This window comes from Fukomys damarensis, unplaced genomic scaffold (assembly GCF_012274545.1).
Source record: "Fukomys damarensis isolate Sample0158 unplaced genomic scaffold, DMR_v1.0_HiC HiC_scaffold_4, whole genome shotgun sequence".
NCBI lineage: Eukaryota > Metazoa > Chordata > Mammalia > Rodentia > Bathyergidae > Fukomys > Fukomys damarensis.
In genome coordinates, this window is record NW_022900916.1 from 67,685,259 (window position 1) to 67,712,747 (window position 27,489).

General features: G+C 43.1%; 1 protein-coding gene and 1 pseudogene across 3 annotated transcripts in view; both read left to right on the forward strand.

Moving 5' to 3' along the window:
* The window catches only part of Idnk (IDNK gluconokinase), a 19,101-nt gene extending 4,430 nt beyond the window's left edge, over nucleotides 1-14,671 (forward strand). The window contains exons 1-5 of one of the 3 annotated variants that reach the window (XM_019208770.2): nucleotides 61-203; nucleotides 1,988-2,018; nucleotides 2,402-2,488; nucleotides 11,783-11,826; nucleotides 13,630-14,670. In XM_019208770.2, the coding sequence (XP_019064315.1) occupies nucleotides 2,004-2,018; nucleotides 2,402-2,488; nucleotides 11,783-11,826; nucleotides 13,630-13,978 (495 nt within the window). In that variant the 5' untranslated portion in view covers nucleotides 61-203; nucleotides 1,988-2,003 and the 3' untranslated portion in view covers nucleotides 13,979-14,670. Of the gene's footprint in view, nucleotides 1-60; nucleotides 204-587; nucleotides 761-1,987; nucleotides 2,019-2,401; nucleotides 2,489-11,782; nucleotides 11,827-13,629 lie in introns of those variants that run through there. The other 2 variants (XM_010632905.3, XM_010632906.3) reach the window with 2 other exon arrangements.
* On the forward strand, nucleotides 5,380-7,338 carry LOC104868229 (annotated as a pseudogene).
* Nucleotides 14,672-27,489: the final 12,818 nt, after the last annotated feature.

Sequence of the window (27,489 nt, forward strand, 5' to 3'; positions counted from 1 at the left end):
TTTTTTTTTTTTTTTTTTTTTTTTGTACTGGTGATCGAACTCAGATCTTTGCACTTGCGAAGCAGGCGGCGGCACCACTGAGCTAAATCCCCGCCCCTTCCACCCTTTATTTTTTAATTTTGAGACTAGGCCTCTCAATTTCCCAGGCATGACTTGGACTTGCAACCCTCCTGCCTCAGCCTCCCTTGGTGCTGGGAGTACAGGTGTGTACCATGAAATCCAGCATTTTTTAAATAGTGTAGTGAAACTATCCTTCATTTCTAGTGGAACAAACTTAAACCTTTCAAAACTCTTCTTTCTGTATCCCTTCCTTCTACCCCAGTAGTCTGCTATCTTTTTAAGTTCTTTGCTCCTGATTTAGACCAACCCACTGGGAGATACTTGGGCCTGCGTTAGTTTGTAATACTTAGATCTGACCTTGTTCTGCTGGGCTCCCTGGTACATATTCAGAAATCCAGATGGTCTCTGATTTAGGAAGTTTGAAGGGAATAGCAGGCTTGGTGTTTCCTTTTCCTCCTATCTCCTACCTGCTTGGCTTAGCTTTTCTTTTGGATTATCAGTGGAATTCATAGTTAATTTAACTGGGCCTTGTGCACAGCCAAGTTTTCACCGGCCACGGACTTCACCTGGGTCAGCAGTTCCCGACGAGGCTGCAGCATGTCGACTATAACACCTTCCCCAGAGTGAACATAATGGAGAGGTTCTGGCGAACTTCTGGCTCTTTGGTCACACCCAGGAGCAGGTCTCCAGTTCGGTACAAGTATGTCTTCAGCACCTCTCTGGTATATAACAAAAGTGATATAAGACCCAAGTGTTAAATAGCAGTATCCAGCTAGAATTTAATCACATTATTTTATTCTTATTCTATAAATCTTTTTTTGTTACATCCTGTTTAAGGCAAGCGATGATACTTCTGTAACGGAAGGAAAAAGATTTTCTTTAACCCATTTAATTTTTAAAAGTGAAGGAATTAAATCAAGAAATCAAGTGAGGGTCAGGGATTTAGGTCAGTGGTTCTGCCACCTGCCTTGCAAGTGCAAGGTCCTGAGTTCCATGCCCGGTACCCCCCCAAATCAAGCGAATAATTATAGGGGTGGTGGACAAAACTGAAGAGAAGGGACATGCCAAAATGGTGTAAGGAAACAAAAATTCTGTACATGAGGTTTCTATGACTGGTGTTTGGGCAACGCTTTAGAAATTGTATCATGGTCTGCCAGACTGTATCCCTACCCTCAAGATGGCTAAGACCACATCTCTGTGGTTTCATTGTTATGCTTGGGAACCAGGGGCCACTCAATAAAGATCAGCTGCCAAAGGAAATAGAAGTGAATGGATAAATTATGTAGCTCTGTTCCCCTTGAGACAGTAGAGGACTAGAGGAACAGACTGCTTGACCAAGAATGCAGAGTCTTTTGGTAACAGAACAGTGGCTCCAGCCCCGATCTCCCACTGTGAGACCCTTCCCATGCTGTGCAGCGAACCCTGGGCTCACATGTTAGCAAGTTCTGGTCAGTCAAGTCATCTACTTGGTCCCTTTAGTAAGAGTGTATCTCTTAACAGTGCTTTGATGCTACTGAGTCCCCCAAGCTTTGCATGAGTACTGCTAGAGATTAAAATTCCCATCAGACACCCTTTCCAACATCCTCACCATAATTTTATCATTTTACTCAATATTGTCTCTCAAAGGGTGAACATTATGCAATGGGAACCATAACACAATGACTCAGGGTAATGATAGCTGATATATTGACCTTTAGAAAAGAAATAGACATGATTGGCTAATTATATCTCTGTTGATTTTCCTAGAGAATAGCAAAGGCCAGTCTCCAAGCTAGCCAGGTTTGAGGGCATCATGGTTTAGGTCACCCAGGGTAGCATTGTAACCCTAGTTGGGGCAGTCATCTGTTTCCCAGGCATCCTAGCGAGGAAGGAAGTGCCACATACACTGGAAAGGGCAATGACTGGGACATCTGTTTCCTCTCCACAGGTCGACCGTGGGTGCCATGCTTGCCTCCGAGGTAGCTGTTCTTAGCCTCCCCAGTGTACATCCTGCTGTGTTGTGTCTCATTGCTTCTCTGTCTTCTGGCTTGGCACGGTTTGTGCGCACACTTCTGCTCACTTGGAACCCCTGGAGCAACTCGGTTTTCTCCTTGGTGATTTCAAATAGTGATGAATGAAAGTGGGGCTGCCTCACCCCCGGAGTGGAGATTGTAAAATGGCTGCCTCACCCCCGGAGTGGAGATTGTAAAATGGCTTCGCAGAGCCCTTCCTCTTGTCTCTGGGGCGGGGACAGGGAAGATGGTGGTGGGACTGTTTCTGCACCTGCTGGTGACTCACTCCAGGGTGGCTGTCACTCGAGCCGTAGTGCCTGTCACCGATGCCCTTCCCTTTGTTCCTGAAGCTGGGCTGGAAATTCTATGATGCAGACGACTTCCACCCAGAGGAGAACCGAGTGAAGATGGGGAAGGGGATGCCACTGACTGACCAGGTAAGGGCGACCGTGTCCAACGCGTACACCTGGGTGACAGGGTGAACTCCTGGAGCACGTGGTGAGTCACGGGGTAGCCCGTGTGCAGGTTCCCCAAGGGTCCCCCGAGGGCCCGGTGACAGTAGGCCCTTCGCATCTGTAGCTCTAGCCCAGCCCTCCTCTAAACTGGCGGCAGCAGCAATGCCACCTCAATACCACCTCTGCCCCAGCACGGGCAGGGCCTGCCACACCTTGCTGCGGGATTTGAATCTGCAGAAGAGGCCCAGAGGCTTCTGCAAGGGGAAGCACGTCATCTTCAAGGTCCTGCTAGCCTCACCCCATCCCCAGATCCTGGCAGGGTCTACCCAAGGCCAGAGGAATCTTGCAAACTCAATTGTGGCAGTGTCACTCTCCTAAAACCATCAAGATGCTTCCAGCTGATCTCAAGGTCAAAGCCAGGGCATCTAAATTCCTAAATATCTACTCTGTCCTCCACTTCCGGCCTCCGGCCTCCTTTAGGTGCTGTGTGCTCTCCCTGTTTCTATGAGCCACCCCATTCCCTCTTAGTCCCTCATGGACTACATTCCCCTGGCCTGGAATGTGTGACCTTCCCTCTTCCCCAAGGGAACCTGCTCACCCTGAAGATCCCAGGCCCCGGCTACCTCCTCAGAGAAGCCCTCCCTGACTGGCCTCCCTGAATAACTCTCCAATCACTACTTGCCTGTTGGCCAGGACCGACCTGCAACTCAGCAACTGATGTTCTGAGAATTTGGTTAATATTTATCTCAGCAACTAGACTTTGTCCCCAGAAGGGCAGGTACTGTGGCTTTCTCTGTTACCATTGTATCTCCAGGCCTGACAGTAAATATAGGAAGTGTTTGGGGCATGTTTGGGGTATGAGTGAATGACTTTCCCCTTATGTAGGACTACAGGACCAGATCCTCCAGTGTCTCTCAGACCAGGTACAGGCTGTGGTTTCACAGGCACCATTAGCTGTGACTCAGGCTGGGAGGGCCTGCCACGTGCTGTGTGTCCAAAGGGCAGGAACACTTAGAACTGGCCGAAGACCAATGCTTGTTTTCACTTTCATTGACCTTGGCTGCCCCCAGCTGTGGCTTGTGTGGTCTCAGTACCTTCCCTGTGCCAGGCCTGAATCACTGGAGTCCCTATCCTCCCTCCGGTCTGTCCCAGAGCACTCTAAAGTCCACACAACCTTGTCTTGGAGGGTGCAGTGTAAATTTGCAGTGGTTCAAACCTTAAGCCATCAAAATAACTTTTGGGCCGGGGATTTAGCTCAATGGCACAGTGCCTGCCTTGCAAGCATAAGGTCCTGAGTTCAATCCCCAGTACCACAAAATAAAATAATAGTAATAATAATGTTTAACTTTGGCTTTAGGAAATAGAACAAGGGAAGTGTAATAATTTAAATACAATAGTGATCTTATGCTAGAGATAATAAACATAATAATAGTCACCTGGGCCTCAGCACAGGCCTGGGTGACCTCTGGCAAATGGCTTAGTCTTTCTGTGCCTTGTTTTCTTCCTGTAAAGTAAATGGCAATGGGATCTATTTCATTGAATTCCAGGGGAATTAAATGAGGTCACAGGAATAATGCACATAGCACAGTGCTCAAAGTACTCAATATATGTTAACTATTATTACGGTACACACACCCACCTATAAACCATATAAATAGATAGGTAACATAAGCCACTTTCACAGAATATATAAAATGGGACTGCGCAGGTATTTTATATTTCTCTTTGGTAAGTATGAATAAAAGGTAAGTTACAAGTAAAGCACCTCAAATGGATTTTAAAATGTCATTTACACATCTTTCCTTTGTTCATGACCCTTTCTAAGTAGGGAATATGAGGTGGGAGTGGCACGTGCCTATAATCCAGCACTCTGAGAGTCTGGGGCAGGAGGACCCCAAGTTCAAGGCCTAACATAGGCATTTAAAATTTAGCAAAACTGTCTCAAAAATATAATGGGCTGAAGATGTAGCTCAGTACAAAAAGCCTTGGATTTAAACCCTAGTAACATACATATACACGAAAGTAAGTAATGTGAATGTGGTAGGTAGAATTCAGAAAAAGAGGAAGTTATATACAGGAGAAAGAAATTTCTGGTTCGTAGACAGTATATTCCAGCACCCCCGCGGGATGCCTGCAGCCATGGAGAGCACCCGGTCCTGGGTACACTTTGTTTCTCCTGTGCAAACACGTCTGTGGTAGGGTTTAATGGATAAGTTAGGCACAGTGAGAGATTAACAAAAACTAAATGACAAGTAGTAAAGTAGAGCAATTATAATCAAAGTCTTAGAACTTATGAATTGTTTATTTCTGCAATTTCCATTTCATATTTTTTGGACCATGTTTGGCCATTGGGAACCGAAATCGTGGAAGGTGAGACCACGGATAAAGGGAGACTACGCTACGTACTGCACAAATGAACATATCTAGGAGAAACTGTAAAGTCAGGCAGACCTCAAGGAGAAGCAAAACTGAGAAGTTGAGAGAATTACATTCCTGGCAGAGCGCACACTGTCTAGGAGTAAGGTGCAGGTCCCAGCTGGGCCTCTGTGCCCCTGTGTCCTTGGCACCCAGGGAGGGTAAGAATGGGGGGCAGAGGGTTGGTTAAGTTACACAGAGGAGAGCATGCATGTGGAAAGAATAACTCTCTGCTACAGCCCCAGAAAAAAGGCAGAAAAATTATAAAATCCAATTAGTAGATATTTCTGGAAGACGAGACCAAAGTAGCTATATTCAGTGAATGAAATTTTCAGTACTTCCCAGACTTTCTAGAAGTATAGGTATTACATTTATAATCAGATTTTTTTTTTTTTTGAGACAAGGTCTCACTTTGTAGGTCACGCAGGTCTGAACTCATTATGTAGCCCAGACAAGCCATGACTTCATGGTGATCCTCCTGCCTCTGCCTCCTGAGTGCTGGGATTGTAATTTTTTTTTAAGAGCCCTCTTTTTCAAACAGACTCTGAGGCTGAAGCCTACTTGGATGACCCTGCTGGCCCAAGTAGGACAGCGTGGGCCTGGTACATGAGGACTTACTGGCTCACAGCTTGGAAACTAATAGTAATACCATCAGCATCACCTTGGAACATGTCACAGCCTGGGTGGGATATCTCTCTAGGCTGGTCCTGTCTCCATGGCTGGAATGTTCTATAGCTATGCTGACCAATATGGTAGCCACATGTGGCTCTTCAGCTATTTAAAATATGACTAGTGCTACCCAGGAACTGAAATTTGCATTTTATTTAATTTTAATTAGTTTACATTTAAACAGCCCCAAGGAGCCCTTGATTTGTTTCACTCAGACCTCAAAGGGAGACACCACTCATGTTTATATCCCCATTTCTTAGTATGCTGCTTTGCACACATTATCATTCAGGATTTGGATGAAGACCCTGCATGCCAAGGCTGAAGTGGCCTGTACCCAGGTGGCGGTGCCAGTCACCATCAGCACAGCTCAGAGGCTGCAGGATGGATGTGTCAAGGACCAACTTGGGGTCCCTGACTACTATCAAGATGCTCATTTTGGGCACTTACTAAACAATGTGCTGCTTCACAAACTGCAAATTCAACACCAAACAGGCTCCTTAGTAGCAAAGGCAGCCACAGCCTAAGATGACAGCTGGTGCTGGTGCTACTTCCAATGTCGGTATCTTTGAAGAGCTGCAAAAATAGGAAGGTCTCTATATTTCTGAGGGTCTTCATCCTAGATCAGTCACCAAAATCTGCAAAGGGGAAAAGCCCTGAAGTTTTGGGAACAAGTCAAGGTGAGCAGAGAGATGGCTAGACTTATAGATGTGGCCAGAATATCTCTACGTCCTAAAGTTCATGCTGAACCTGCAGATGTCTTCATAGAGGCTATAGCAGACTCCATTTTGGCCATTAGAAGAAAAGATGGACCTATCAGCCCATTCAAGGTTGAGATCATGGAGATGAGACATAAATTTGAAACCCATACAAGCTGAATCAGAGGCCTTGAACCTTGAAGCATGGCATCTGGTATAAAAAAATAGTGGAAAATGCATGAATGCATACATCTTCCTGAGCAGTGTTTCCTTAGAATCCCCCCGCAAAGTGAGTTTGGGCTTTTTCTATAAGAATACAGAAGAGAGAAAAACCAGTAAAAGCTAAAAGAAAATTCATTGAAGAAAGCGTAAAAAAACAACTACAAAAGAAAGTGTGATTCAGAATAAGAATTTGTTATTAATCGAAGGGAAATTGACACCTTTTCCTTAATGCTCTTGCAAAAGAAGGCATAGTAGCTCTGCATAGAGCTAAAGGGAAAATACAGAGAGGCTGACCCTTGCTTGTGGTAGGGTAAATTCTTTTGTGGGGGGTAGATTCTTTTGATGACCCAAATCCTGACTGGGACGTGCAAGACTGGCTTATGCACATGCATTGGGAGTTCACCTTTATTGAGAATAGTAACATTCCCACGGTGTCCCATTGGTCAGAGGACCAAAGAAGCACACTATCCCTCAGCTCAAACACAATAGGTGGCTGGAGGGCTGTAAAAAAGGCTGTGGATGGTGGCTGCATGGCTCCAGGTACTAGAACAGTAGCCCAGATTAAATGCAAGCCACAGTAGGGCCTGCACAGAGTCTAAGCATTTGCTGATACATTGCTCATTATTCCCAAGGCCCCTACTCAGGACTCTGGCTTTGATTTTCAGGAAACGTTAGTCAGAATGCAAGTGGAATGTTCCAGGTCAGGTCAGCTTGTGGGTGTGGACTTGAGCACAGGAGAGCAGATGGTAGCAGCGGAAGTGTAGGAGAGCTGCATGTGAAGAGGCAGCTGCTGGGCTCCACACTCGATTGCTGCCAGCATTCTCCTGGCTGATGAGACCGTGCAGGCTGGACAGTTCTCTCTGAAAGGCTCAGTTGAAGCCTCCCTTGTACCGTCCAAATCCTGAAGGCTACAGAATGATCCTGGGGAATACAGTTGTGGAATGTCCAAGCTTCAAAAGATTTTCGGGCCGGGGATTTAGCTCAGTGGTGCTGCCCCTGCCTCGCAAGCACAAGGACCCGAGTTCGATCCCCAGTACCAAAAAAAAAATTTTTTTTTTCAAAGAAATTTTCTTCCACATGAAAAAAAGTGGGGGGATAACACTCGGCCTCTATTCAAATTATGATGTGGAATTCTAAGTACATTTTATTTGCACTGAGTGCACTCATGAAGCAGGTGCTTTTTACACAGAAAACAAGTGGTTTTCGTTTAGCTACATTACCTTAGAAGTGCATGTTAGAATAGAGTATGTTCTGCCTTGTTTAATAAAGTCTTTTTTTTTTTTTTTTTTTTTTTATGGTGCCAGGGATAGAACTTGGGCCATTGTGCTTGTGAAGCAGGCGGATGAACCACTGAGCCAAATACCTGGCCCAAAGTCTTTGAAAAATAAATTTTAATGATTTAATAATTTCTTATGGATTTATTTTAAATTAAGCAACAGTACCCTCTTAGACATTTGCATATAAATGTTACGCTGGTGTGTAACACTTGAGTTATTTAGGAATTTGGAAGCATGTATTTCCTTAGTATTAATTTCTAAGTAAAATCATACAATCATTTTGACTTCTCATGCTTTTGAAGTAACTTTGCTAAAATGCTAGAATACTCAGAAAAGTCATGTTGTAGTGGCTAGGAAGACAGTGAAGTAGATAAAGATGAGAAAACTCCTGCCATGTAAAGGTACAGGATCCCAGTAATGAATGTAACTGTGCTTTGTACCTAGAATGTGCCAATAAACTCAATTTAAAAAAAAAAAGATGAGAAAACAGTGGCAAAAATGGACGTAAAAAGATGGCTGGCATCTGACAACTATAGACTGGGGTTATTAGGTGAAACAGTTTTTGGGGTGACTATATTTTCCAAGCGTATGAACTTTAATGCTTTTGCAAAATATCTACCCCAAACCCTCTAGTGTCACCATTTTTCCAAACTATTGCTCTTCCTAGTTTCCATGAAATTTTTTTTGTTTTGTTTTGTTTTGGGGTTTGTTTTTGGTTCGTTTTTTTTTTTGTTATTTTGTTTTTGGTACTGGGGATTGAACTCGGGTCTTTGCACTTGCAAGGCAGGCCACCAAACCGCTGAGCTAAATCCCTGGCCCTTTGAAATTGTTTTTATGCAACTAATAGCAGCAGTCCTTGAGGGCAGATTTTGTCAAAAGCTTTGCATTTTGAGGGCTTAGCAGTTTCCTACATTGAGTGGGCAATAAATGTGAAGTTGAAACCTCAAAAAAAAAAAATTCAGTGTTTGTGGAATTAAATCCCAGTGCCTACCAAATTCATGAATGAAACACTCCGAAAAATTGAAAGTTGGAGATAGCTTCTTTTATACATTAAATCACTCAAAAAGTAATGTTTAGAATGACTTTATTCCTTTTCTTAAACTGCAGAGCAGCTCAATGAATTATGTATGATCATCGTTCTACAGGTAAACCAGAGAGGCACAGAACAGTGAAGTAACCTGGGCAGACAGTGGAGGAATCTCCGAACCGCAAAAGTCATACTTTTCCTAGTATATTAAGGGTCGTGATAATCTACCAAATAAATGATTCTCAAGAAGTAAATCTTAGTTGGTTAAAGGAAAAGTAAAGGTCTGGCTGTGGTCACACACCTGCAATCCCAGCACGCCGGGAGACTGAGGCAGGAGGATCAGAGGTTTGAGCCCAGCCTGGACAACCTGGTGAGGCTGTCTGAAAATAAAAAATAAGATACAGCTCAGTGCAAAGGCAGCAGCTTCCATTCTCAGAATGAAAGAAAAGAGGAAGGACTAAAAGTGAGGGTAGGGACCAATAGAAGAAGATAGTGAAACCTTGGGTAGCAAACAGCACGTGCACTACGCACATGTGATGCTTCAAGGCCCAGTGCCCTGCTCTGTTAGAAGAGATGCAAGAAGTTAAAATTAAAAGTGCTTATAAATAACAGCATTATCTTTTTCATCTCTATTAGTTTATGCATGTGATAGGACAGCTTGACTAACTGCAAGAGAAATACAAGAAAGAGGAATTTATAAAGATGGAGTCAACGGTGTCTTCTGAGTTAACTCAAGGGCTAGAATGTAACTCAGTGGTAGAGTGCTTAAGTGTACAAGGCCATGGGCTAAATCCCAGCACCCAAAAAAAAGAAAAATGAATTCAAACCAAGAGTGACATCTAGAGTATTGGACTGAAAAACACCCAAGATAGTGTCTGCAATCCCCTGACCATGGTCAGTACTTACCAATGGCTGGAGGGAAGTGGAAATCCAAATTTGTGCTGGAACTGAACTTGGGAGCCTCTCCCCAGGAGCAGCTCCCGTACAGAAACAGAATACTTCATAGTTCAATCTGTCCAGTTGAACCCCTGCTACCTGTGGTCCTCGGCGCCCTTCTTCCTTTCCTTCACTGTAAGCCCAGAAAACACAACGTTGCAGTTGCAGTTTTAAAAGTTGTGTAAATGTAGCCCCTCCAGGTATTTATTTTTCCTCCTGCACAGATGCTGTAGAACATCTAGGTTGTGAAGAATCGGGTCTTATCAAATCTTGCTAATAATAAACATTAGCAATACACTCTTCTCCAAGAGCACAAAAGTCCCCCATTCTGACTTCATTAGCAGAGTTCTTATGGTCTGCTAGTAGGAACCAGTAAGTCTCATCTTGTTAATGCTTATACAAGTAACCACACTTGTTCACCAAGGGCACCCAGATAAGAGCTGACATAAACAGATGTTTCATTTGTTAAATACATTGAAGTGACATTATGTACCCATGGCAACAATTTAATGAGACTAATAATTTGTATGATTTTTTGAAGGCCAGCCTAGACTACATAGCAAAACCCTGTCTCAAAACCACTGACCCCAAAACAAAAAGAAAAAAAAAATCAGAAGTCACATTGCACTGCAAAAAAGGCCCTAGGCCCAAGAGTTTTTTCACATATGTACAAGCAGTTTCAAACAATAGAAAAAGAGGGGGCTGGGGATTTAGCTCAGTGGTTCCACCACCTGCCTCACAAGTGCAAAGTCCCAAGTTTGATCCCTGGTACCAAAAAAGTAAGAGGGAACACTGTCCTCCTTATTTTATGACGCTAATACAACCAGAGTTAAATATGGGTTATGTAAGAATGAAAGGCCAGTCTCACATAGTACCTAAATTCAGAACCCTAAACAAAATGGTAGCATCAAATACCTAAAAGCAAGGACTTTTAAAAATACATAACCGTAAGGTTCAGATGGTGTAATTGAGAGTGTGAAATAGGAAGAAAATGGCTAAGTGGGAAGGGGAGGGGAAGGAAATATGGGAAAAGAAAAAAGGAAAAGATGGAAACAAAGTCTTTGTAAATAGGGAGGGGTGCGGGGGCAGGGAAAAAATAAGAACCAAGATATAGCATATAAAGGTACACAATCCCAAGATAAATGTAACTGTCGTTGGCTTTAAATGTACCAACAAACAAATGGGAAAAATACATAACATTTCTGGAGTAAGCATCAAAATAATTTAGGATGGACCCACAGGTAAGGGTATGGGCTGGAGGCTGCAAGATTGCGTAAGCTGCGCATTGGGACACACAGGTTTACTTTGTACTCCTCAGTCTGCTTTCCCTATGTTTCAATTTTCCTAATCAAAAGGTGTTTTTGTCTTTGTTTGCAGTGCCGTCTGGCCAATATTCCAAATTTACCCCTGTGCAGGAGATTTATTTGCGAGACACCATAGGGTGTGCTATGTAACAACTTCTGTCTTCTTGGCCAAAGTGGAATTGTCAGGCTGGGGATTTGGCTCAGTAGTAGAGCACCTGTCCAGCCTGTGGGAGGCCCCAGGTTCAGTTCCCAACACTGCAAAAAACAAAACCAAAATGAAACAAACTTCTCATAATGCGTCTTTCTGAGGAGTTTTGGTTTGGGTGGGGGTTGATGAGTGGGACCAGAGCGCAGCTGACATAGTGGGTGTGTGAGCTCTTCTCTGCCTGTGAGAGGCCCTGAGGTGGGGTAGGAGATCGGCGATATGTGTATTAGAACCACAGACAGGTTTGATTGTGCAGACTCAAGGAGGAACCACAGTTCTTAGGAAAAGAACAACTGACACTCAAGCCAAGAAAGTATTTCTTGGGCCGGGGATGTAGCTCAATGGTTCCGCCGCCTACCTCACAAGTGCCAGGTCCTGAGTTTGATTCCTGGTGCCAAAATTTCTTGGTTCACTGCCCGGTAAATTGGCCCCTCGGCTAGGCACTGATCTCCTTAAAAGCACAAAGAAAGATCTCTCTGGACCTTAACATTTGTGAGAAGTACCTTTGTGTTTGCTCTGATTCCAGGACAGGAGGCCATGGCTCTGCAACTTGCATGACATTTTGCTAAGGTAAGAAGCCCATCTAGCCAGTGAGTAAAGAATCCTGTCAGAAAGAATAGTGGGGAGTTCACTCTCGAAATCACAACTGGCTGTTGAGAAAGGATCCCAGAAATAGAATGCTCTTCCACCAAGTAACAATGCTGATTTCAAGTAGCCACAAATGGTGTGCTGTTCACTACGGCTCTGGGGCCATGGTTCTCTCCGGTCCGTGGTTAGTCCTGGCTGGGGTTTCCATCAGCCACGTGGCTTCCACCCACAGTTCCTGCTCACAGACTGTTGAGGATAAGAGGGTGCATGGGCTACACTTAGAACAATGACTGATAGAAAGTAAATCATCAGGACTATTAACTGATGCCACCCCTGTTATAGTCCATCTAAGTCAACACTTTTCCTCCCCTGCTTCAAGCTGTGACAACCAGGGTGGTCTGGGGTCATCCGTAAAGAGTGCGGGTAACTGGCCACCAGGATTGTAGGCTTCATTGTCCAGCTCTGAATCATGTCTCTGACTGGCAGCCAGGCCTGGCCCTGCTGGAAATCCCGGATGGAACTGAAGAATAAAGAAAAGGCAAGAAGTAGGCTATGCATCTTACTCCCTAGGAAGTTGTGTTTGATCAAACCAAAACCATCTGGGTATAGGAAGTCAGGATGTGTTTACAACTAAAAATTCAAGTGTGCTAGGGGCTGGGGATTTAGCTCAGTGGTTCTACTCCTGCCTCACAAGCGCAAGGACCCAAATTCTACCCCCGGTACCAAAAAAAAAAAAAAAAAAAAAAAAAAAAAAAAAAAAAAAAAAAAAAAAAAAATTCAGTGTGCTTTTTTTCACACCCTATTGATATGGTTGGAGCCCAGTCTTCACATGCGCTTAAGGTTAAGGGGCTTCAGGGTTTGGGAACTCCTGCTCATCTGGGTCTCTGTCATCAGTAGCCTCATCAGAGTCGCTACAATAATAGTGGCCTGCAGTGGAAGCAGAAGCCAGGAAGAACTTGGATGTGGAGGGGCTTCGCTGCAGTTTTAGAGCAAGTTAGATTGGGACCCAGTGGCCAGGACACAGACTAGATCTAGAATAAGCAGGGCCTCACCATGGCCCAGGAAGAGCCAAGGCTCTGTCTGTAAATTCATTTCTGATAATGCCCTTCCACCCACTAGACCCCAGTCTAACTTGCTCTAAGCCCAAACTTAAGTTCTGAAGAGAGCTTTTGACCAGATATTCAGGCCAGCTCTTTGTCTCTCAAGAGTCCTTTCCCGGCCCCGGGTCACTGCCAGCCACACTGCAGCGGGGTAGACTCAGTGGCTTACTCCAGGTTCCCTTATGCTAGGTCGCACTGCCTCGGGTTTTCTCCTCGGGGTCCCTGTACACATCTCACATCCTGCTCGCCCTGCCCACTGCCTGCTCCCCCACTTTCTCCAGCACCTCCCCCAGGTTCCCCCAGCCTCTCTGCAGGGTGGATGATGAGAAGCCCAGTGTAGAATGCAGACCCCTGAATGTGCCGCGGGACTGAGCTGTCTGCCTGGCTCCGGGGCACATCGTGTGCCGAGACAGCCACCCCGCATCTGTATCCCAGGCACCTCAGTAGGCTCCCTTATGTCAGCAGCTAGCCCAAGTGGCCCATTAATGACAAGGGGCACCCGGCAGTGACTGTCCCAGGCTGCAGTTCCCCAGTTGTCGATCTTTAACCCAAAGCAATTATGCCCAGTGCCTAAACTGCATTTCTAACGCCTACTGGCAGAGACGAGTCCACCTAGAATGATGGTAATTATTTTGAATGTCTGCATTCTTTGTCCTCCCTTAAAAAAAAAAAAAAAAAAAAAAAGAGATACAGCATCAGGACAGCGTGTAGTTCTAGCCTGCTCAGCCCTGAAGAAAATGTACAGAGACATCCTAATAAGAGGAGAAGACAGTGTCCCTCCAAAGTGCGGGGAGTCAAAGGAAGGAAAGTTGGCCAAGGTGCAGCTCTTGGTGGTGCATCTCAGTGGCTCTTTCAAGGTCATCTCTGAACGCTTATGCAAAAGACAAGGACATTTCATGCCTCCTGAGTTGCTGCAGTCCCAGTTCGATACTCTGGAGCCCCCAACAGCTCCAGAAAACTTCATCCAAGTCAGTGTGGACAAAAAACTTTCAGAGGTCATTACTACAGTTATGGAAACGCTGAAAATGAAGTAAGAACTGTTCCCTGTGGATGGACTAGAACAGAAATGGGCATAAATCTCTGTCCCACTCCAAATCTTGCTGGAGTCTCCTTGCCCAGGCTGTATTCTAAATTTATGAAATGGGCAAACCACAGTGTGTTAAGATACAGTTGCTTAACTGCTTCTGTAGGAATTTGTGATGTACTTGGGCATTATGAGAGGAGGGAAGGAAATTGAAAAGTCAAGCTAAAATTGAAGCTGAAATGCATCTGTGATACAATCAAATGATTACAGGAAATTCATAATCCAAGCTGGAAATCGTTGCCTTGTTTAGAACATTCTCTTTCGTGACTGTATGTTTATAATAAATGAAACTTGGCTGTCCTTGGCTTCTCCTAGAAGTTGATCTCAGAAGCAAGAATGTGCAGGTTCCGGCCACCTACCCGCAAGTCATTTCACACCACACTCTGCTAACCTCTCTGTCCCCAAGCTATGACTCACAGCAGCGGCTCTCAAGCTGAGGTCCCAAAAGCCATTCACAGCAGAACAAGCAAGCTTTGTCCAGTTCTCCCAACAACCTAAGGCGGATATGTCCATTGACAGCAAAACCAAATTTCTTGCCTTTTGGCTAAAATTATGTTAACTTGGAGTCAACACTGTCTCTCCTGAGCAGCTCTGTCATGTGTGTGGGTAAAATTTAAACAGAAAATTACATAACTGCTAGTTAAAAGGTATTTTTTTTAAAATTTGACAGTTAAATGTTTTTAATTTTATTGGTATGCTTTTGATATATATCATGATCACATTCACTGTAGGAATTTTGCACCTGTACATATCTTGAGTCTTTTTCTCTCATTCCTCTATCTTTCTTTCAACTCTTCTTCCCCTCTTGATCTATACAAGTTTTGTTTCCATTTTTTCCCATACTTTGGGTTTCCCACATAAGAGAAACAATGTGATATTTAAACATAATGTGTCCAATGTCTCAAGTTTATCAAAAGGCAGAGTTTAGCCAAAATCTTTTGTGATGACAAAAAGGATTACTTTAGCAAAGATTAAAAACAATTAGCCTGGTGTGGTGGTGCACACCTGTAATCCCAGCACTCAGGAGGCTGAGGCAGGAGGATCACTGTGAGTTCGAGACCAGCCTGGGCTACATAGTGAGTTCCAGGTCAGCCTCAACTACACAGTGAGACCCGGTCTCAAAATACCAAAAAAAAAAAAAAAAAGATTAAAAACAATTATGTTAGGGGAAATTGTTTTTCAAGTAGGGGAGCTGTCAAAATAGTTCATTTGAGAAATTCCTACTCCAAGATGTCTTCAAGTTTGCTGGCTGTTGAGTTCAGCGATCAGCCCAGAATGTGTGGCATTGTGGGCATGCACAGGTGTGCAGCTTCGGGCTTCAGTGCCATGGGGCAGGCTTTCCGTACCTGACTGCATGTGATCAGGGTCCCCGATAATCCCTGCCTCTCCACTGACATGGGGGACACCTGTTTGGTGCGAGTATCTTCACCTTCCAGCACTGACTCCTCTCCCGTTTCGACAGAGGCAGCCAGCTACAGGCTCAGACCCGGGTGGAGTCTCACAATTGTGTTACACTGTTCTTATTTCTGTTGTTGTTTTCCTTCTATTGTCTTTAAGACAAGTATTTAGTGACATGACAGTTGCTTTAAAAATAAATACGGCCTGGGCCAGGGATTTAGCTCAGTGGCACCATGGCTACCTCACAAGCGCAAGGCCCTGAGTTTAATCCCCAAATAAATAAATACAAATAAGAACGAAGATATGTCATGTAAAGGGACAAGATCCCAATGATGACTGTAACTTGCTTACCTCGGATGTACCAATAAACTTAATGAAAAAAAGGGAAATAGAAGTCTGTAAACGGTCTGTACAGATAACACTTTGAAGTATTTTTGATCTGAGATTGGCTGGATCTGGATACAGACCCCTTGGGCACAGAGGGCCAACTGTTCAACGTGGCTCATTTCAAGATAAAAGTGCACAGTTTGCAGACAGACCCAAAATGCACAGGCGGAGCTCGGCAGCAAGGAGGCAGAGGCCCACTGGTCCAGTCCGCCCCACTCCGGGGCAGTGAGGTCTGGACAGCGCTCAGGAGACCAGCTCGTGTCTCCACCCAGCCCCTGTGCAGAAGCCATCGGTGATGGGTCCTGTGCAGGCGGAGAGGCAGCACGCTTGCCGTGGAACTCCGGTGGACAGCACTGTACCACGAGCAGGGGCAGCTGGGTGGGCGTCTGTGGGCTGAGGTTGTAGGTGCCGGTGCGTCCGTGGCATGTGGAGCACCAGGGAACCAGTGGCGCAGGCTGTGATCTAGCTGCCACAGGCCTGGTCGGAGCCTTTCTCCCCACTCCGGGAAGGTGTTTCATTATCTCACTGTTCACAGTGACGGGAAGAGGAAAACGAAGCAGGGTGTGGTTCTGAGCTGAGAGTGTGCGCCGGATCAGTCATTAAAGGCAGACACCTGCCTGCCGAGCCCGCATCTCTGACAAAGGAGCCACAGCTGACTGAGGAGCGGCCCGGGCTGGACCCCCAGGGTGACGGTGGGCACGCGGGACCCCACCTGCATGTGCAGCTTGTGCTAAACCCCTCAGAGAACACTTTTGTCCCTGGTGAAGTTCAGAGCTGACCAAAGATCCGTGGACAATTCACAAAAGGCAATGTGCAAAATTGTCATATTTGGGGCTGGTGACATGGAAAGTGGCTGCAGAGTGGCCCTTACTGGACTAGGACCATAAGTAGAAAGGATCAAAGAAAGGGTGGGAGTCTGGCGTTCCTGCCATCTTCAGCACCAGTGGGTCTTCTGGGCTGCGCCCTCTCCTGCAGGCTGTGTCCGCCATCTTCAGCACAGAGGGTGTTCTCGGCCACGCCCACCCCTCGGCCTTCCCGCCATCTTCAGCACAGAGAGTCTTCTCGGCCACGCCCACCCCTCGGCCTTCCCGCCATCTTCAGCACAGAGGGTGTTCTCGGCCACGCCCACCTCGCAGCGTTCCCGCCATCTTTAACACCAGAGGGTCTTCTCGGCCGCGCCCTCTCCTGCAGGCTGCGTCCACCATCTTCAGCACCAGAGGGTCTTCTCGGCCCAGCCCTCCCCTGCTGGCACCTCTGCCGCCATCTTCAGCACTGGAAAGGTAGCCGCGCGGGCACCCCCCGAACCCCCCCAACCTTCCCCCTCGCGCTTTCAGACCTCCTGATTGCACCAGGCTTTGGACCTATTCTGTAGAGGCAGAGGTGGTCATAAAGAGTATTTTCTGGCACTTTCAATTTTGAACATCTTTAAAGAAGTGGTGGGGGAAACTTATAGTAGACCTGAGTGGAGTTCAGCCCTTTAGGAGGTCAGGGAACTTAGTGTGGGCCTTGCAGCCGGAGCTCAGTCTGCTTTGTGGGGTTCTGCCACCAGCTAGCTGAGGTCAGGGGACTCGGCTCTGCAAATGGCAGCACATATTGTATATTATGACAGCAGTGATATAGTCTGAAAGAGGCCCTTCAAACTCATTTTTCTTTTTTTTCGTCCTACTCTGCAATTTTGTTTTGTTTTGTTGTCTTTCTCTAACTCAGTCTCTTACTCCACTATAGTATCCCTCATCTCCCTTTTTGTTTCGGCTCTTGTCCTAATTCAGATTTCTTCTATTATTATTTTTTTCTCTATGTTCTTTTCTTATGTTATTCTACCTTACTCAAGGGTTACTATTATTTCTATTTTGTTTGTTCTTTTTGAATTTAACAATTTCCTGACGATTGTCTGGTCATTCTACGTCTTTTGGCTTCATATGAAACCTTCTCTAATTCTTATACTTATCTACTTCTCCTGTCTTAACTTTAAGCCCCCATTGTAAATGGTAGATATCCTTATTGAAAAGTTTATTTACTGTAAGCGTACTTCGGATTGCTTCTTGATTTTAATTAAATTCACATGGTTTGAAGGTGATAGATTGATGACTACCATAAGTGGTCAGTTTGCAAATTGTGCTTCATTATATTGTGGTGCTGATTGTATCAATTAGGATAAAGGATTGTGATTGATTCAATGAGCTGTTTTCTTCAGTACTATGAAAATGAGCATGTCTGTGAGTCATTAGAGACCAATGGGCTGCAGCCCAACTATATCAGGAAGATTTAAATAATAACCTAAGGTTTAAACTAAAGATAACCCAACAACAATAGTAAAAATGAGAAAACGCTTAAGCAAAATACAGGGACAGACTTCCAGTTCACCAATGGCAAACAGTGGGGCAAATGAGGATGAAAAGTCTGACAGTAAATCATCAGGACACCCTGAACTCAAAGCGCAGGAAATAACAAAACTGATCAATCAGGCTCTAGAGAAATATAAAACAGAAGTAATTTCCCAGATAATCATAGAGATGACAAGCAAAATGAAAGTTATAATTCATGACTCTAGAACAGAAACTGAGAGGAAAATAGATGAGCTCAGGACCATGATAGAAGCCATGAATGTCCAGCATAAGAAAGAATTGGAAACAATAAATGCCCAATACAAGAAAGAAATGGAATCCATAGGACAGATTCAAACAGATATCCAGGAGATTAAAAACTCCATTGAGTGTGTTCACAAAAGAATAAAGAGTCCAAAGATAGAATCTCAGATATAGAATATAAAATTGCAGTGACCGAGAAAAGAGAGGTCTCTTAAAAACAGGGGATCATGAGAAATTGATACAACAACTCTTAGACGATACTAAGAAGAATAACATAAGATTGATAGGAATTCAAGAAGTAGTAGGAGAAAATGTAAATGACTTAAAAAAGCTATTCACAGAATTAATTATAGAAAACTTCCTAAACAGAGGGGAAGAATTTGACATACAGATAAGTGAGTCATATAGGACTCCAACTAGCCGTGATAAAAAAAAAAAATCTACACCTAGACATATAATAATCAAGATCCCAGAAATCCAACAGAAGAACAAAATATACTACAAGCAGTAAGAGACAAGAAACAAATTACATGCAAAGGAAAGCCTATCAGAATCACAGCAGACTTTTCAATATAAACCCTTAGATTAAGGAGATCCTGGAATGAGATATTTCAAGTACTAAAAGAAAACAACCTCCAACCTAGACTGATGTATCCTGCAAAACTTTCTTTTAAAATGAATGGGGAAATAAGATATTTCCATGATAAAGAACACCTGAGAAACTTTACGAATACCAAACCAGCACTACAACGAATTCTAAACAATATCCTAGAAAAAGACAATGAAGGTAACAACACAATGAGGCCCAAGAGAGCAAATCAAATAGGCAAGCCAAGAAACTAAAAGGAGGTGGGGAAAAAAAAACCATAGTAAGTTAGTACATATCAGTTATAATCATCAATATTAACAGCCTCAATTCACCAATCGAGAAATAGGCCAGCAGAATGGATTAAGAAGCAGGATCCAATAATATGTTGTATACAAGACACGTTCAGTGTAAAAAGAAGCCCATAGACTGAAAGTGAAAGGACAGAAAACTTCTTCATGTAACAGGAGCCCCCCCCATAAAAAAGCAGGGGTAGCATTCTTATTCACAAAGTTTCAAACTTAAACTGATTGAAAGAGACAAAAAAGTTCACTACATCCTTGTGAAGGGAACAATTCAAGAGGAAGAGATAACAAATAATTTATTTTAAATTTATTGAGTATGTCATAAAGTATATATGCTTTCCCCCCCCCTCTTTTTTTCATTTTTATTTTTCTTCCTCTGATGCTGGGGATTAAACTCAGCACATTATTCTGGCTAGGCAGATGCAGCACTATTGAGCTAAATCTGTCTTTACATTTCATATTTTCAAAATTTATCAATACATTAATCCTTGTCTCTATGTGTTGGTCTCCCAAATTGATGAGTTATTTTGGTTCTCATTCTTTGCTTTTTTATTTGAGAATTTATGAAATCTGTATATATGAGTAGTATGAAAAGTATTATTAAGGTCCATCTGTCATTTTCCTCTATCATCTCTGCTTTCTACAAACTTCCTTTTCTGTCACTACAGCTTGTTTGGTTGGAAATTTGTTAAGATAAATGTTATTATGTTTTCAATATATCTTTGTACCTATTTTCTACTGATGATGAATATTAATTTTTAAGTAAATTTTATGATAACTATACTTATCATTAATATCATTTCGTATCTGGTACATATTACAAATTCTCCAACTCCCTCAAAGATATTTGGTTTTTTTCAAATTATACAAATCACCAACATTCCACACATCACTGCACTGTTTTATTATACCTAAGTATATACTGTATTGTAGAAAATATGCATTGTGTATATGTGTGGGGGGTATGTTTTTACATATATGTGTGCACTATCAAATGAGAAACATGGGCATGAATGTGGTAGGATTGTGCACATTTGGCATATTGATAGTTTCTCTGGCAACCTTATGATTTCTTTAAATTACATGCTTGACTTAATTCATAGTCATTTGTTTGGGAAGAATATTACATATCTAGTGGTGTTAAATTCTTATCATTATGCTTATAAAAATATAATCAAAATAAGTATGGGATATAATAAAATAGAAACAGAAAAATCTGATCTTAAAAATGTGAATTTTTTTAGTTGCTTTTTGGATTTCAAATATAAGTATATTTTCTGTGGGAAGTTTTGTTAGAAAATGTAAGTGGTACAATCAAGTATATGATACTTATCAATTAATAAAACCAAGGAGTTTATAAATCATAAAATTTTGAGGACAGTTTCTCAACTATAATATGTAACTTTGTTTTATTTAGAATTACATTATTTAAAAAATATAAGAAAATGAGAAAGAACACAATGTTTGAAGATCATATCAAACTAATGTATTTTGATTAGTCTGTTACATAAATTCTTATTTATTTCATTTCATATCCTTTTTCTGCTGACATATATATATATGTATATTTGAAATTTTTATCTAGTATCTTCATTTCTTGTTATCATGTATCTTTGCAATCTTTAATTAAAAAAAAAGGGTGGGATGAATTTTCTTTCTGTCCAGTGACACTTGGGTTCAGTAGCCCACAAGGGAAGCTGAGCTTGCTAAGATAGCCCAAAGGAAAAGGACAGTCTGCTTAATGTCCTTCTGTTAGGCCTGGGCCTCTCCTAAGTGTTCTCTTGGTTTAGCAGGGCAAACCAGGTTGGTGAGGCCCTCAGGTGATATGAATATACAGAGATAAGGGAAGCAAATCTAGCAACTGATGAATGGATAAATTAAAATGTATGTCCTTACAATGGAATATTACTCAGCCATGAAAAGGAGTAAAGTAGTGATACATGCTACATGAATTAACCTAGAAAATACTGTACTAAGTGAAAGAGGCCAGACACAAAATGCCACATACCACATGATGCCATTTATATGAAAGATCCAGAATAGGGAAATCCATGGAGACAGGAAGTATATGAGTGGGCTGCTAGGGTATGGGAAAGGTGGGATTTGGGACTCCTAACAGGTTCAAAATTTCTTGCTGGGGTGATAGAAATGTTGGAGAATTGGAAAGCAGTAGTATTTGCCCAACATAGACTATACTAAAAACTACTAAAGTATACAAATTTGATGGTGTGTAAATTATCTGCTAAAAAATTAATCCAGCAAATGCCCACACTGTGAGGAGGGGCACAACTGCAGCTCAGGTGTCTGCTCATCCTACCTGGGGAAGTCAGAGGGGTAGAGGGAGCTGGCAGCCTCCACCCAGTTCACATCCAGCCTCACACCTAGGACTCACTGCCTGGTTGACAGGTAAGGCTTTCTGACCACAGTCCCTAAGAGCAGACTAGCTACTTCATCTTCACTTAGCCCGCAAAGCACTGGCTGTTCTGATGGCTCAAGGCTCAATGCTGTGCAGGATTTACTGAGAGGCAGGCTGTGGTCTGTGGCCACTCTGGATTTGAAGACCCTTTGGGCTGTGGTTTTTGCCGATACACCCCAGCTGCCACTGTGAGTGTGTTGGAGAGAGCCTGGAGCAGGGGGCGGGTGGGAAGGCAGCTTCACCCTTGGCCTGGGCACAGCTGGAGTGGGGCCTGTCTCCCAGGAGCAAGGGTCTGAACAAGTGCACCGCTGGCCCCAGGACACCTTGACAGAAGGAGGCCACTGTCCCAGCCCAGGGACAGCATGTCCATGTACAGTTCAGCTGGCCCCAGACCTCTAGAAACCAACAAGCCAGGGGCTGCTGGTGAGGAAGGCTCCTGCCCCAGGTGCTGTTCTAGAAATTCACAGGGATGTTTTGCTGGTCACAATGATGGCACAGAAGGGGTCAGTGGGTACTGGCATTTAGGTGGGCGAGGTCCAAGGATGCCAAACATCACACACAGTACACCGACAATCCTTCGTGAAACAGAACTTTCAAATATGCTGCTGGATATTCAAGTATAACCAGCTGAAAAGCCTGTTTGTAATTACAGGAGTTTTTAATCTTTTCCATAAAAAATTCAGTTTTAATATATACTGAAATTCCCAAGAGTGCAGTAACTTTGCTCATATTCCACTTTATTCTTAACTTTACCAAGACTTGTTCATCACTTCAGAGAATCGTGCTGTGATCTCCAACACAGCACAGCTGTACCCAACTGTGCCATATTCTGTCACAGCAATCTGCCACAGGCCCAGGCACCTAACTAATCCACTGTGTTCATTTCACCATTTTTAGTATTTGATTAGGTAACTTTTGACCAGCAACTAGTTTCAAGATTGTAAAGGAGCATGAAAAAGACAAGTTTTTTAAAGAGCTGTGAAGCCGGACAGTTTGACCTCCCAAAGGCCACCACAGGGAGTCCAAGGGATGTCAGTACTGCCCTCTGATGGTCACAGAGGGCACACCAAACAGGAACACCCTCCAACCATCCAGGTGGGAGCCTGTCCCGGGAATGGGGGCAGCGAAAGGTTTCCTAACTAGTCTGTGCTCTGGGGAAATCCCAGCTCTTGTTACACTTGCCACCCCTGGAATCCGAAGGAGTATGTATGTTCACAGGAAAAACTTCCCTCTCCTCTCCCAGCAGTGGGGGAGCTTCTGAATCCACTTTAAGAAAAGGAACCTTATCTTCTGATTCGGATACCTCTTCCTTAACCCCTGCCCTTGGTCAGGTTAAATAAGGCATCTAGGATTATGGGCCCTAAGCATAGAAATGCTACTCCAACACAAGCAGCCAAATGTGAATCAGGACTCAGAAAGTGCTGGGCTCCAGGCAGAGAGCACTGTCACCAGGCACGCAGGAGCAGTACTCATATCCTAGGTCTCCAGAGATTGCTCTGATGAGCAAACTTTCCGTGGATGAAGTGCAAGAACAAGCAGGAAATGAAAATGGGTGGACTTTAAAGATACCACCAATCAGGGATTTCAATCTTCTGAAATGGCAACATATAAATTTATTGTTCCTTCGCTGAATAGCACATCTGTACTTGAGATCAAGGTATTACTTGCACTATAATCATCATGAATGCCCAGCAAACACCAAGATCCAGTCTATAAGCTGTGCTGAACACTCATGCAGGACATTGTTTTCAACCAGCTTCACAAAGTCCCTGGTGTAAAATGCAGACTTGTTGCACTGATTTCCGGAGGGATTTCAACCCCTCCAGAGTTCCCCCCAACAACCTCACTTCAATGCTGTGTTGAACTCAACATTGTGGGAGAAAACTGAAGTCATGACTTGGAAGGACCTCAGTCCTAATGTTTTGGGTACCTAACATACTAAGAAGGAGCCAATCATAGCAAAAATGTTGGGAGAAATGTCCCTAAACCAAGACAGTACCTGACAGAACTTGTAAAAATTGAATGTCCAGAAGATATGAGAAAAAAACACCACTGATGGTTTATGGAAGACTGAAGGCTGACAAAACGAAAAGGGCTGCTGTATCTAAACAGGCAGCCAGCACCCAAGTCCATGTACCACAGAACACAGCCGCGCTGAGTAAGTGGGGTTTATCGTGTGCCGTACGAGAAGAGAATACCGCTTCAGAAGTTGTAGGGGAAGCTGGAGGCCGGTAATCCCAAGACTCAGAGGGTGAGGCTGGGGATGTGGGTCAATGTCATAGCCCTGTGTTCAATTCCCAGCACAGCCCCCACGACCCACACACACACAGAGGCGACAGGCTGGGGCAATTTCAGTAAGATGTCAGGAAAACTTGAGGATTTAGACACAGGAAAGTTGATTCTGGGAAGAGTTGAAAGGAGGGCTCTCTGTAAATGTATACAATCAGAAAGTGGAAGATGACGGGAATCTTAAAAAGGGAGGAATAAAGTGAGACCAAAGCTGTAACTGTATCAGTCATTTATTTCTGTGGTAGAGGAACATTCATTTTTTCTCTTTAGACATGACTACAGAATAGTGTCACAAAGCAATCTTGTGAGGGGATGCCCTGTGAACTTGTCCTGTTCATAAGGACATGGAGGCCTAGCTTTCAATACCAGGCTACCACCCGGGTATAGACTGCTTTTCTGTTTCTCAGTGTAGAGATCCTTGTCCCTAAGGTCTTCTAAGCCTTGATTCAAAGTAGCTGGTAGGAACCTTGAGATTTTAACACTTCCTCTGTTCTCAGTCCTCTCTGCTCTTCCTATTCTCTATTAGGTCTTGGTAATCAGTTTTCTTAGCTTCCACAAATGAGAACATGTGGTATTTGCCTCTGGGCTGACTTATTTCACTTAGTAGCATGATGACCTCCAGTTCCAGCAGTGTTGTCTCAAAGGACAGAAATTCACCTTTCAGGTCTGAATTAGGGTTTTCAACTGTATATATACACATTTTCTTTATCCATTTATCTGTTGATGGGCTTCTCGGTTTATTCTGTATCTTGACTATCATGAATAGTGCTGCAGTAAACATGGCAGTGCAGGCATGTCTAATATGATTTTATTTCCTTTGGATATATACCCAGAAGTGGATGGATGGATCACATGTAGTTCTTTAGTTTTCTGAAGAGCCTCCATACTATTTTCAATAATGCCTGAAGTAACTCACACTCCCACCAAGCATGCATTAATTCCCCTTCCTCTGTAGCCTCACTAGCATTTTGTGCTTTAGATAACGGCCATTCTAACCCAGAAGAAATTGTATCTTATTGTTTAACTCGAATTTCTGATTAGTGACAAGAGTATGTTTCACGTATTTGCAGGCCAATTGTGTATCTTCTTTTCCATCCTTTTACTCAGTCTATGAATTTCTTTGTGGATTGAGTGGGTTTTTTATATACAGCATATTGTTGGATTTGCTTATTAATACATTCTGCCAGCCTGTTTCTTTTGATTGGTGAATTGAGGCCATTAACATTGATGGGTATAAGTGTTATGTACTCACTTTTCATTGTCATGTTATTTTCCTGTTGTTGGTTCTTTTATTTTTTATTTTTCCCTCTCTCCCTTTAATTTCTTGCCTTGCCTGGTATATTTGCTCTATTGGCCCTTACGGAGTTGTGTTTATTTTCTTTTTTCAGGATATTGTTTAGAAGTGTTTGGAGTGCCAGTTTGGTGTTCATGAAATTTCTGAGGTGTTCTTTGTCGTGGAAATATCTTATCTCCCCAACAATTTTGAAAGATAGTATTGCAGGATACATCAGTGTAGGTCAGAAGATCTTCTAGGACTTGAAATACCTTACTCCAGGCTCTCCTTGACTTGAGGGTTTTATGTTGAAAACTGATATGATTCTGATGGACTTTAATTTGCATGTGATTTCTTTTCATTAACTGCTTGTAGTATTCTGTTCTTCTATCGGGTTTCCAGGATCTTATTATATATTAAGGTGTCTTTTTTTTTTTTTTTTTTGAATGCATAGTTAGGAGTCCTATATGCCTCACTTATCTGTATGTCAAATTCTTCCCGTTTTGGAAAGTTTTGTCATTAATTCTGTGAACAGACTTTTTGTATCGTTTGAGCTTTCTCCTGCTACTTCATGGCTTCCTATCAGTCTTATATTATTCTTCTTTGCATCATCTAAGAGTTGTTGAATTGATTCCTCATGATCCCTTACTGTTTTTAAGTCTCTCTTTTCTGGTCACTGACTGCAATCCTGTCTTTTATATCTGAAATTCTATCTTCGCATTCGTTCATTCTACTGCAAATGCTTTCTATACTTTTTAATCTCCTGGATATTTGTTTGAATCTGTTTCATGGATTCCATTTCTTTCCTATGTTGGACATTCAAGGCCTCTATTTCTCTGTTATGCTGGGCATTCATGGTTTCCATTATGGTCCTGAGTGCATCTATTTTTTTATGTTTCTGTTCTAGTCTCCAATCATGTCTTTCAGTGTGCTCACCACCTCTGTAGTTATCTGGGAAATTCTTTCTGTTTTGAATTTTTAGAGCCTAATTTATCTGTTTTCTTACTTCCTGAGCTATTGGTTCAGGGTGTCCAGATGGTCGACTGTCAGACTTTTCCACCTCATTTCCCATGGTTTACCTTTGGTGAGGGGGAAGATTGTGTTTGTGTTTTGTTTAAATGTCTTCTCATTTCTATTTTAGTTGATGGTCCTGTCCTTGGTGGTTATGGGGGGTGGTTTAGACAGGGTCTCACTATGTAGTTGAGAATGACCTGGAAGTCACTATGTAGCCCGGGCTGGTCTTGAACTCATAGCGATCCTCCTGCCTCAACCTCCAGAGTGCTGGGATTACAGGCATGCGCCACCATGCCTGGTAATCCTGTCCTCAGTTTAATGCCTGGGTTAATACTTCGATCTCCCAGATGTAGCTGGTCTTTAGGTTTTGAGTCTTTAATGACTCTAAGGCAATCCCATTTTCATTATACCAGGGAGGACAACTCGTTAGATCACAACACTTTAGCCCAAGTGATACAATCAGCAACACAATAGCATCAAGCACGGCTTAGAAAATGACAATTTGTGGTAGTTATTAACTGTGTGAGTTGAATCAAAATCAAGGACCAGCCCAAAATATAGTTGTAGTGAACAAACTCTTCAATACAGCAACTTTACCCTTCAGGATGGGGATTAGAAGGTGTTGGGGAGGGAGGGATAGGATAGAGAGAGGTTAGAAGTGAAGTCAGAGGACACAGGAAGATCATACAAACTCTGGGAAGCTGTTGAAGAAAAGAGGAGAAAACGGAACAATATATACACAAGAACAGAACAAACTAACAGCAATAGGGAGGCTACAGCCTGTAATCACTTTCTTTTAAAACTGGCAATTAAGAAAAGGAAAAAGAGAAGAAAAGGAAAAGAAAATTCAAATTATGATAGAACAGGAACAAAAAGGGAGAGTAATGGAGATCAAGGAGGGAGAGAGGAAGAGAGGAAGAGAGGGACAGAGGGAAAGAGGGAGAGTGGAAGAAAAGATTTTTAAAATTTCAGAAAAGAAAAAGATTAAAAAATTTTAAATGATTCAAGGTAAGAAAAAATTATTACATTGAAAATAAAAAATACAAATAGAATTAGGGAATCTCCTTCACAGTATGCCTCTGTTGACACAACAGTTAGCATGGGCAGGAGTGTGCAGATCTAAGTTGATTGGTCTCAGTAAGCCAACAGCAGCTGTCCCCAAAGTTCAGGCCAACTTCTGTCTACAAGGCCCAAGCTGAGGTCTC